General features: G+C 38.0%; 1 protein-coding gene across 3 annotated transcripts in view; it reads left to right on the forward strand.

Moving 5' to 3' along the window:
- Positions 1 to 12314, forward strand: part of CUNH12orf4 (chromosome unknown C12orf4 homolog) — a 53857-nt gene that overhangs the window by 33132 nt on the left and 8411 nt on the right. For 2 of the 3 annotated variants that reach the window (XM_029559815.1, XM_008825457.3), the window contains exons 7-11: positions 648 to 754; positions 1053 to 1250; positions 2049 to 2177; positions 6635 to 6709; positions 11158 to 11360. In XM_029559815.1, the coding sequence (XP_029415675.1) occupies positions 648 to 754; positions 1053 to 1250; positions 2049 to 2177; positions 6635 to 6709; positions 11158 to 11360 (712 nt within the window). The remainder of the gene's footprint in view (positions 1 to 647; positions 755 to 1052; positions 1251 to 2048; positions 2178 to 6634; positions 6710 to 11157; positions 11361 to 12314) is intronic. The other variant, XM_029559814.1, reaches the window with a different exon arrangement.

Here is a 12314-nt window from a genome sequence, read left to right on the forward strand (position 1 = left end):
TGGTATCATTTGTTCTCTTGATCTTAGCCAGTCTGACAGGGGTAAGATGAAATCTTAAAGTGATTTTAATTTGCATTTCCCTAATTATTAGTGATGTTGAACACCTTTTAAGATGCTTCTTGGCCATGTTTATTTCTTCTTTTGAGAACTCTCTGTTCAGTTCCTTAGCCCATCTTTTAATTGGGTTACTTCCTTTCTTGATTCTTTGTTTTTTGAGTTCGTTATATATTCTGTCACCTCATCTATTTTGATTTTGCCTAGAGACAGCCTTGGCCTGGGGTTACTATACATTCTTAAATATTTGTAATGTGGCTTTTAAAGGAGCATGTTAATCATTTAATCACTTAATCATATTCTTAAGCCACTAGGAAATACTAAATATAGTGCGTTTGCTGATAGTGTAAGGAGGGAAGCGAGCACTCTACACTGCTTGCTGTGAGGAGACGAAAGCCTGTGGGGACTTCAGAGCCCTGGTGGTACTCCCTGGCTTAATTACAACTATGGATTAAGGATAAGTTTAGGAATAAATTAAGCCATGCCCTTATCTGTTCAATCCTCTCTTGTTTCATTATGAGACTTGCTTTCCTCTAAGAAAAGATTCTGACAAATGTGCAATGAAAGTATGTCACTCATTTAATTAATTTCAGTGAAGAAATTAAAGTTAAACCAAGTCAGTTCAGAGAATCTGTGGATGCCATTGGAAGGATTTATGAGGAACAGAGAAAGTTAGAAGAAAGTTTCACCATCCACTTAGGTAAGTCTTTTCCTGTTTGACAGTTACAATTTATTGTAACTTCTAAAACTTTTCCTTATACGTGAAAAACCCCTAGCACATGAGCAGACTGTTCCCATTATTTTATGTCCCAGTTGTGTCCCTTTCCAAGGTAGCCTGTAGTTTTTGTGTTTTAGCTTATAAATTTGCAGGTAAATTACATTTGTTATTAAAATGGGAAGTTGTAGGGCCCATTTTTAGTTATTATTTGGGGCACAGATTTGTCTAGATTCTGCTTTGCATCCTGTTCTGCTGGACTTGGGGACTATTTCTGCCCTAGGCGCCCAGCTCAAGACCATGCATAATTTGAGACTGCTGCGAGCAGACATGCTGGACTTCTGTAAGCATAAGAGAAATCACCGGAGTGGCGTGAAGCTCCATCGGCTCCAGACGGCATTGTCACTTTACTCCACGTCGCTCTGTGGCCTGGTTTTACTTGTAGATAATCGGATTAATTCATACAGTGGTATTAAAAGAGGTAAGTTGATGCTAAGTATATTTATTTGATTAAAATTCTCCTTGTAATGCCACCTTTTAAAAGATGGATCTCACTCTATAGCCCAAGCTGACCTTGAACTCAAAACAATCATCTTGCCTCTGCCTCCTAAATGCTGAAATTACAGGTATGAGTTACCACACCCAGCTTTCACATCAAACCATTTTCATGAAGAAAATAATTATGAGAAAATCTATATTTTTAAATTACTGCAGTGTTTAAGTGCATTGAACCACAGACATACTCAGTCCTAGTAACTTTGAATTCAGTAGGCTAGAAGGAAACATATGTGTCCCAGCCACTTTAGCATTCTTAAAGTGCTCCGTGATGCTTAGTCTTTCCTAAAACATACTGTATGTAATACTCCTATAGAGAAAATTCTTATTTCAGGCCAAAATGAAAATAATAATCCAACTATAATATATTTTTCAACTTAGAAGCAGATCCTGGTGAGTGAATTTTAGTTCATCCATTGTCTCATTTTCCTTCCAAATTTAAAAAAAAAAAGTTGTATTTTATAGCATTTGGTGAGGATAGCCTATAATCAGAAGGCTTGAAGCTATATTAAAATTTTCTTGTCTACTAATTGTTTACTCATTTGAGTGATTGAAAAGGTTTTGATCAAAATTGTTGTGCCCTAATGTAAAACATAGTTATTGCAGATAACAAGCAATCATACTTACGAGTTTTATTTTGTCTCTTAAATCTTGTTTCCTGTAAGCAATTAATAGATATCGATAGTTCATATTTAGAAACTTGTTGGCATTTGGGGCTCCTTAGATTTTGCCACAGTTTGCCAAGAGTGTACGGATTTCCACTTCCCAAGAATTGAAGAGCAGTTGGAAGTTGTCCAGCAGGTGGCGCTGTACGCGAGAACCCAGCGCAGGAGCAAGTTGAAGGAAGCACAAGGTAAGTATAAAACTGGGACTTCCAGTGTGTTCTCTCCCCACCCACACTGCTGGCCTAACTATACATGGAGTTCACAGTGATGGCATTTCCAAGTGAATAGTTAATATTTTATATCTTCAGAAGCTTGGATTCTGATCTCAATTTCCCTTCTTTAGATGATCTTTTTCCAGATCCAGCCATTTTTAAATTTCAGTAAAATAGTTAAAGAATTCAGTGGAAAGTTGGTCTTTTGATCCAAGTCATCTCTAAAATGGCCATAATTGTTACTACAAAGAGCATTGAAATCAAAGTAGGAAATGTAGCAAAAAAATGTATATTTAATATCATTTAGTGCTCTAAATTGAACACAGGGCCTTGAACATGCTGAACACTTGCTCGGGATTGAACATAGGACCTTGTACATGCTGAGCACTTGCTGTCCCACTAGGCTGCATCTTGAGCCCCACTCCATCTTTGATTGGAAAAAAAAAAAACAGTATCCTTAAAAGACTTTTTTTTTTCTATATTTATGCACAATATAACATTCAAAATTATTTAGACAGTTTATTGCAAATGCTTTAAAATTTATTGATATGTACTTTACATTAAAAAACTTTGATGTAATTGGTGGTCAGAATTTCTTTCATTTTAAAGGTAGTGTATTCAAAGATCACAGTTTAATGATTCAGTACACATGTACATTCTACATGTGTGTCAGTTTTGTCTCACTGTGACAAAAATACCTGCAAACTGAAGAGAAGAAGGGTTATTGGCTGATAGCTGTAGAAACTGTAGTCTGTTGTGGTGTGTAGGGTATCATGGAGCAGAGCAGAACAGTCACATCAAGGCAGAGTGAATAAGAGAGAGACAGGCAACAGCCAGACACACAGCAAGGACTTACCTTGGGGACTGATTTTCTCCACCTCGGCCTCACCTCCTAAATTTCTAGAACCTTCCAAAATAATGCATTTAAATCATAAGGAAATAAGGGATATTATATCTTCAAATCATAACAACACTGTAAACTAATCAGCTCAAGCTAGGAGTATATCCATCACCTTAGAAGGTGGCCACTCTCTTTTCTGTGCTGAGAACATTTATTGGTTTTCTCTTCATGAATTTCATGGCTATAGAAGACTGAGTAGAGTTGCACTCATTTTATACATCAGCGCTCCAAAACTTACTCATCTGTGTAACAAACATCATATCCCTTGTCTAGTACATTACCGTTTGTTCCTTTCTCGTTCCATGTTGAGTGTTATTCTGTGCTCTGTGAGTTCAACGATTCTAGTTTGCATATAAGTGAGATCACACTGTACAGGAGTCTCCCCTTATCCATGGGTGATATTCCAAGAGCACCAGTGAGATGCCCAAACCACATGTAGTACTGAGCCCTACCTCCACTGTGTTTTCTTTTACTTAAACTATGATAAGCTTTCCCTTTTTCTAAAGGAAGCACTACATAGCTTCTCTGGCAAATCTGAATTATCAGCATCACTAGATTCTTAAGCTTGGCGGCTACTACTATTAAGCAAAATAAAGCTTACTTGACACAAGTCCTGTGATACTATGACAGTTGATCTGACAGATGACAGCTTCTAGCTGAATGTTGGGCACATAGAATGTACATTGTGAATACGCTGGACATGGGGATGGGTCCTGAGTGCGGCAGAATTTGATGGTATGAGATTTCATCTTGTTACTCAGAATGGTATGCAAATAAGAACTTATGAATTAATTGTTTATTTATGGAATTTTCTGCTCAATATTTTTGGGCTGTGGTTGATGATGAATAAGCTCAGAAACGGCAAGTGAAGGTGGACCTCTGCCTTACCTTTCTGTGCTGTCTCACATGTACCTTCCAGATATGTTAAGGTCCAGTTAAGTTTCTGTCTACAGAGGCATGTGTTTTTATTTATTTGTTTACACAAGTGGCAGTTTTCCATGGGCTGCTTTTTGCACTAAAGACTGTCTTGGAGATCATTTCCTGTCACTTCATAAAGACCCTCACATGTCTTTCTGCTGTGGTGTAGTAGTGCGTTACAGGATGCCTAGTACTAACTAGTCCCCTGTTAGGAGATATTTATTCTCAGTTTTTTAATATGTAGTAGTGCATAAATAACATTGCACATGAGTCATGCATGTGTGTGAGAAGTAAGCATGTCTATAGAATTGACTACTAGAAAGAAACTCCTGGGCTAAAGGGCATGTAAGTTCTACCTAACTTTGCAGGGCTGACACTGCTCCCTGGTGCAGCTCTCCTAACTTACACTCCCATGAAAGGTAACTGTGTCTTTGCTGTGGTGATCTGTACACATTTCAGAGTCAAGCTGAGTATTAGCAAATCAGTGTGGAAATAGATCCCAACAAGGGACTTTTCAGAAAATGTCACTGTGTCTTTTAGTCCTCTTCTCAACCTCACTCAAACTAGCAGTGATATAATCAGAAATATTTTATTATTGTTAGTGACTCTAAGCACATGACAGTTGAGATCAGGATAAGTGTGGGAGAAGGAGGAGGAATCTAAGTTTATTTATGAGAGATAGTATGCTGTAAGTCACAGGAAGTTTTTAAACCACCTATGGTTAAGGCTGTGTGTGTGTGTGTGTGTGTGTGTGTGTGTGTGTGTGTGTGTGGTGTGGTATTATTTTGTTTTTGTTAAGCAACTACTTTGTGGTTTAAATGAGTCATGAAACAAGTCCACTTATAAAAGACAACTTTCTTTGTTTGTTTGTTCATTTGTTTTGAGATGGGGTCTCCCTATGTTCTGAGGCTTCCCAGAACTTGCTGTGTAGTCCAGGCTGTCCTTGAACTTGTGCTTTTCCTCTCTCAGCTTCTTAAAGGAACTTCCTTGTTATAGAAGAGTCTCGTGAAAATACTTTTTAACCTTTTCTTCTGTGTGTACTTACATATTTGTTCAGCATGTTTGCACCTGATCTACTACTACTTGCTTATTCTAAAACATTTCATTTGTTTGTTTGTTTTTACTCTTGTTATTATATTTATTTCTATAGTCCATGATAAAAAGTCAAAAATTGTCTTCTGTACATCATATATATAATCACCTTCTCTTAGCATTGCTGCACAAGGTTTACTGATTAATATATGTAAGGGGTACTGGACTGTGATCTCTTCCCTCTTGTTTACTTAGTAAGGATTCTGTTTGTCATTCCCTTGTGATCAAATTAGAATACTTGTTTCTTCTAATCTGTGCTGTGACCACTTATTCAAAGCATATCAATTACCAAGCTCTTGTGTTTGAAACAAACTGTTGAAGAAATAGGCATCTAACAGCTCAGAGCCTTCTGTCTGTGTTCTCTCTTTCTCTCTCTCTCTCTCTCTCTCTCTCTCTCTCTCTCTCTCTCTCTCTCTCTTTATTGGTTTATAAAATATGTGTGTTTATAAGATATAGTGACATAAATAAATTCATCAAAGTAATCATTAGATAAAAATATTACATTTGTTCAGATCATTTTTAAGTGATAATGTTTTAGTATTTATAGTTTAGTCATTTGAAAGTTTGACTGTTTTCAAATATGGAATATTATTCCAAATTGGATTCCAAAATAGTTTTTAATTCATTTGGAGTAAGTATATAGCCATTTACAAATTACAAATTTGAAAGGTAGTATTCATTTTGTATTTGTGAATTGGCAGAATTCTTATACAATTCAAATGCATCTTCTATTAAAATATGTGCATATGTGTAAATAATTTGTGTTCAACCTTAATGTATGCTCAGTCATAAAGTTTCTCATTTAACCAACATTTATCCTTCTAAGAAACTATCATGCCTTAATAAAAAAGAAAAACTATTAAATATCTGAAAAAAGTTCTGCTTGAAACAATGTCACATATCTGTTTGAAATTAACTGTATATAGTGTCAGATGAAAAAGCCTCTTTCAGGAATGTGCTGAATATAGAAAGGTCCCTGGTGCTACTCACTGTTTCGTTGTGGTGCAGAGCAGGTTATTGACAACAGTGACTCAGAGTCTAAAAATAAAGATGAGCACACACACCTATGTAATGAAGTTATTTGATGTGTGGTTAACTTAGTGCACCAAACTCTAACACAAAAAATAGAGTATTGGTGAGTCTAATGTGGTTAAGACCCTGCAGGTTCAAGAGCCAATTCTACCTCTTACCTGTGCATCCTTGGATAACTTACTTAGCCTCTCTTTTCTCATTTATAAAATGAAGGAGTTAGTTTAATTGTAGAGCATGTGCTTAATATTTGCAGGGCCCTGAGTTCAACCGTAGGTGAGAAAAAAGAAAGAGGGTCAGGGATACCTACAGTACAGGGTTCTGGTTTGGGGGTTTTGTCAGAATTCATAAGACTGTCCATGTGCAACATAGCAGAATGCCAGGCACACAGAGACACACAGTACGTGTTTGCTATTGTGACTGCTTTGAAACAGTGAGAGTACTGTGTTTTCATATGTGGCAATATTCTTTTGTTGCATTATCTTATGAATAGATTCTGGAAACCAAAATGGTGGAAGTGACGATAAGTCTAAGAATACGGAGAGAAACTACTTAAACATTTTGCCTGGTGAGTAGTAGTTTGTTTTAAATCGCAGTTTTCTTACAGTCACACACTTTAAAACAATGGATTTGAAGCATGTATTCTTGTGTGGTATGTATTTATAAAATGTTTGCCAATATATTCTTTTGAAACAATATTTTGTATCTATATAATACACTTTCGCAAGTGTTCTCCAACATGCATCGTTGTTTTTATGCTAGTAAGGACTTTAGATCTATGTAAGAAAACTCAAAAGGTTACATTAGTTCATTATTATTTAGTTACATTACCATTATTTTCTACTTCAGATTTTCTTATATTTTGTTCCTTAGTTACTTAAGAAATAAGCCAAGAGGTCATTTTTACTCTAAAATATGAGTGGTAGTACAAGAGATAAAGTAGTTGAACTAGTCGAAAGAGTAGCCCACTTGGTTTCGAGTCTTATTTCCATTTTTTCCTCACACTTTTCTGCCTTCCATGTCTTATTATTGGACGTGTTGCTTAACAACTGGAATTCATTCTCTCAGCCTTCCTCCTGACTGAGTTTCACTCTGATGACTCTTGCTCTCCTCTTTGTGACAGGATATGCATGACATGGAAGCCTCTTTGTGCCCTTTTTAAATGTAAGTCTTTAAAACTTAGTGGTAGGTTTTAGCTAAAAAATGGCTGGCCATTCCTCCATAGTTTTCTGTTTTCTTCTAAGGTAGTTTCTCACATTTCCTTCCTCAGATCACCAACACATAGGCCACGTTACTAATTCAGGCAAAAGTCATTCCCATCTCTTGTGTTCATTTTAGAAGGCACAGCTGATCACTGCTCATCAGCTCATCAGCCTCCAAATTTCCTCCCACCTTCAGATATCCGACCTTCATGGGTAATGTTAGAATCACCACGAGCCTTCTCCTCTTGTGGAACAGGAAACTGTTTTCCTCTCCATCTAAAATTACCTTCCACGAAGATTTTTTTATTACTACTCTTCATAGATCCATAATTGAAATTATCCATTACCATGGATGGTACCCATGTCTCTTTATTGTTCTATTTATTTCCTTTCTTACTTTTTTAAAGCCCAGAAGTTAGTATCATTATTACCACAAAATAAGGATGGTATGTATTAAGACTGAGCTAGAAAAGGAGTATTGGACTATTCCATTAGATACACTAATAGCATCTGAATTTCTATTTAGTCAAAGGATTTCTACACAACCAGCATATTTATAGGAGATGAAAAAAGATAAATAAAAATTATTTTAAATCATGAAGAAAATTAGTTTTATTAACATATTTTAACAGAAATAGCTGTTACTTTATCATGATCTAGGAACTTCTAGTTCTTACAACAACCTTGTAGGGAAAGAGCAGTGAGGTATCATTTCTCACATTTCCTATTCAAAGGAACATACTGAGCAAGTTGAATTGATTTTCCAATATCACTTGGTCAAAATGTGCTGGAAAAAAGGAGTCTTTGACTTCCAGTCGAGTTCTTTTCTACGATGTAGTGATTCGGTTACTACTGTCAGCTCCAAGACTGGCCCCCATTTTATTAATGGGTAAAATGAGACCAAGAAAAAGTCATTTAAGGTCAAACAAAATAGTGCCAGATTGGGGATTAAGAGCACCTGACTTGTTCATTAAGTCATCCTACCTCACTGCTAGACCACAGCCCATTCAGTGCTATGACTCCCATCAACTGAGCTATCAACAGGCATTTAAGAATAAGACCCGTCACTGGGCCCAGAAGATTATTGCCTCTTATGGTCCACTGCCTTTCTGACAAGCAGTCAGTGTCTTTCATTGATGTCCAGGAAGTTGTGACTGTACTGCACTTGGACAATTTCCTTTTTGCTTTCTCCTTGTCTAGTTTATTTTGTATCTCTAACTGTTCTTTGTTTATGTAATTCCTGTTCAAGGTTTTTTTTTTTAAAACTTTTAGCTAGGTATAGTGGTGGATACCTCCAGAAGCAGGCTGATCTCTGTGAGATTGAGGCCAGCCTGATTTGCATAGTGAGTTCCAGGCCAGCTGGGGATAGGGAGACTGGCAAAATCAAATGAACAGACAAACATGAAATAGGTTAATAAGTAGCCAGATAGATCAACCAGTGATAGATCAATCTAGTTTTTAAATATTAAAACACTGATTTGTAACTTTTATTAAAATAAATTTCATCTATAAGAATAAAGTAATTTATAACTTGATCTCAACTTTTTCTTGATGGCAGTTGAATTTTTTTATACCAAAAATTGTAAAGCTTCAACAGAAGTGCAAATAAAACATTCAGATAAGATTTTATACTTCAAATATTCTACCAACTTGTAACTGGAAAGATGGCTCAGTGTTTACGAATGCTTACTGTTCTTCCAGAGGACCTGGGTTTGGTCCCCAGCACCCACATCAGGTAGCTCACAACAGCCTGTAACTCCAGCTCCAAGGAATCCAACACCTCTGGCCTCCAAGAACATGTGCACATACCCACACACATGTGCATGATTAAAAATAAATCTGAGGGGCTGGAGAGATGGGCCAGCAGTTAAGTGCACTGGTTGCGTTTACAGAATTCTCTTGCAGAGGACCTGGGTTCAATTCCCAGCACCCACATGGTGGCTAATAACCCTCTGTAACTCCAGTTCCAGGGCCTTCTGACCTATGTGGGCATTGCACAACATGGGTACACTTACATATATACAGGCAATACACTCATACACATAAAATTTTAAAAATATATAAATTTTTTTTTCCCTGAGCTGTTTAAATATACATAAAAACTTCTGGTGGGAGTTAACATATAATCTGTTCTTGAAGAGAACACTAGACAGATGTTGTCTGCTCTTTGAGTGATGCTGAATGGGACAAGGCTGGTGAGACACATGAAGATATTTCTCCTTTGCTTGAACTATCAGGTCAACTATAAAGTAATGGGGGCTTCAGTATAATAGGATATCTTTCAAGGTGAAGTTATGTCCTGGAATGTGGACTGCATCTTCAAGATGTGAATTAAGAACCTTTTCTGTGGGGCTGGAGAGATGGCTTAGTGGTTAAGAGCACTGGCTGCTCTTGCCGAGGGCCCGGGTTCAGTTATGATCACTCACATGGTGGCTAACAACTGTCCTATAACTAACTCCAGTTCCAGGGAATCTGGCACCCTCTTCTGACCTCTGTGGGCACTGCACAACATAGGTGCACTTACATACATATAAGCAATACACTCCTACACATAAAACAAAAATAGATACATAAAGGCAGATCTCTGTGAGTTCAAAGCCAGCTTGGTCTACATAGGGTTCAGTTCCCAGTGCCCACTTGGCAGTTAACAACTGTCTGTAACTCCAGTGCCAGGGGGTCTGACACCCTCTTCTGACCTCCACAGGCATTGCCCACACAGGTGCACTTAATATACGTGCAGGCAAAACATTTATACACATAAGATAAAATGCTCATAATAAATAAAATAAATAAAAATTTTAAAAACGGAGATCAAACAGAATGATACTTAAAAGTATGTGAGGACTGGAGGAGTCCTGTATCAGGTAGGACAGTCATGGAAGGCCTTTCTAAGGAGGTGACATTTGATCTGAGATGTGATTGATGGAGTCAACCATGTGAGAATCTTGGAGAAAAGCCTTCCAGGCATCAACCCTGAACTGGAAACAAGCTCTGCAGTTTTGAAGAGCTGAGCAAAGGCTGTGTGGCTAGCACAGAGAGGAGAATTGAGGCAAGGGGATGTCGAAGAGAAAGGCCAGGTCCAAATCATGTAGGCCTTGTAGGCACACTGAAGAGTTGGCTTTTTTCAGCTGTAGTGTGACCCTGCTGGATGAGTTTACGTAGGAGAGTGACATAAACTGTATTTGAATCATTTTGGCAACAGTGAAGAAATGGTTTGCAGTCAGGCAGGAATGAGAGCAAGGGAAATTTTTTCGGTTAAGAGAATATTACCAAAATGTAGATGAGTGATAAAAATACAGTGTTCAGATTTGAGATGTCCTTTCTTTTCCTTTAATGGTGGGGGAACTAGAACTTAAAATAGCTGGTAGTGGATGGAGGGGAGACAGGGAAGGAAAGAAAGGAATTGAGGACAACTTCTGCATTTCGGATCTGAGAAGCCGGTAACAGAGCTGGATCCCATCAGCTGAGACCAGGGAGAGCAGGCTGAAGATGCAGGGAAGCAGGTAGCAAAGTAGCATTTCACATGTTAAATTTGACATATTAAGCATTTATTCCAAAATAGAGGTTACAGATACTCATTTGCCTGTTATTCATTGGTCGCTTCATCCTGATTATGAACCTCTTGACACATTGTCTCTTATTTTTCATTGTTTTTTTCCCGAGAATAAGGAGACGTGATCACAGTTGCTTCCTGAGCCCCATGCAGGGTCCTGACACCAGTTCAACACATTGGCTCCCCTTGCAGTTAGTTGTAAAGCTGTGGATAAATGTGACTCGTGCATTTGAAAGTTATGACTCCATTTGTTGTTCTCAGGAGAATTTTACATTACACGGCATTCTAATCTCTCCGAAATCCACGTGGCTTTCCATCTTTGTGTGGATGACAACGTCAAATCAGGGAACATCACTGCTCGCGATCCAGCCATTATGGGACTCCGAAATATACTTAAGGTTTGCTGTACCCACGACATCACAACCATAAGCATTCCTCTCCTGCTAGTGCATGATATGTCGGAGGTAAGCCCAAAAATCTGTGGCTTGATGACTATGTTACTTATTTATATTCCTTAATAACCTCCATTTGAAAAGGTTCCTTTTCTTTTTGCTGATGGACCTTTGTCTTTCTTGTCTGATTAATAGAGTTGAGTGACACATAAAATAGTGAATGCTCAAAGAATGATAGTGCCGCCCTATGGTGAGAGTAGGAATTCAAGCTAACCCTTAGCTTTGGATAAGACCTGTGCCTTCCTCCCTCGCTTCCTCCTGCCTTCCCCTCCATGTGCCTTTCCTTCTCCAGTTCTGCTTTAGGAAGTAGTAGATTTACCCTCACATTTACATTGGCCTTTGAGAATGTTTTGCATTGTCTGCGTGTGCATTGGTAGGAGGTGGACAAAGGTTGCTGATGGCAGGAAGAAGAGAGCCTCAGTTTAACGTTTCCTCAGGGATGGTCTTTGGATGATTCTACAGTTAAGATGTGACATAGTCGTTCATCTGTTTTATTACGTGTTGTAACTTACTTGGTATTTTTAATTTTACAGTTTTATGGCTGTTTTCCTTTCCAGCTGTCTTTCCATACCCACAGAAAAACTAAATAGAGGGAATAAATTGTAGAAAGTAAAGTCTAAAATTCAACTTCAGTAAGCTGAAGGAACAAGTGAGCTGTAAGCCAAATAAATGTAACAGATTAGTCTTTTGGGGAGGTTTCTTGCCGAAGTAAAGAAACTTCCTTAGAAGAAGTAAATGTAGAGGAGGCCCCTCAGCATGCTTATTTTGTTGTTTTTTTTTTTCCTCAGAGGGAGGTGGGGGAGTGGCTAAGTGTTTGTTTGTTTGAAACATCTTGCTACATGTCCCTGGATGACCTGGTACTTACTATGTAGCCCACGCTGGCTTCAAACTCATGGCAGTCCTCCTGCCTCAGCCTCCTGAGTACTGGGATTACAGGCATGAGCCACAACACTGATGAGGAGGCTT

The sequence above is a fragment of the Nannospalax galili genome, unplaced genomic scaffold, assembly GCF_000622305.1.
Source record: "Nannospalax galili isolate Female #2095 unplaced genomic scaffold, S.galili_v1.0 scaffold589, whole genome shotgun sequence".
Lineage (NCBI taxonomy): Eukaryota > Metazoa > Chordata > Mammalia > Rodentia > Spalacidae > Nannospalax > Nannospalax galili.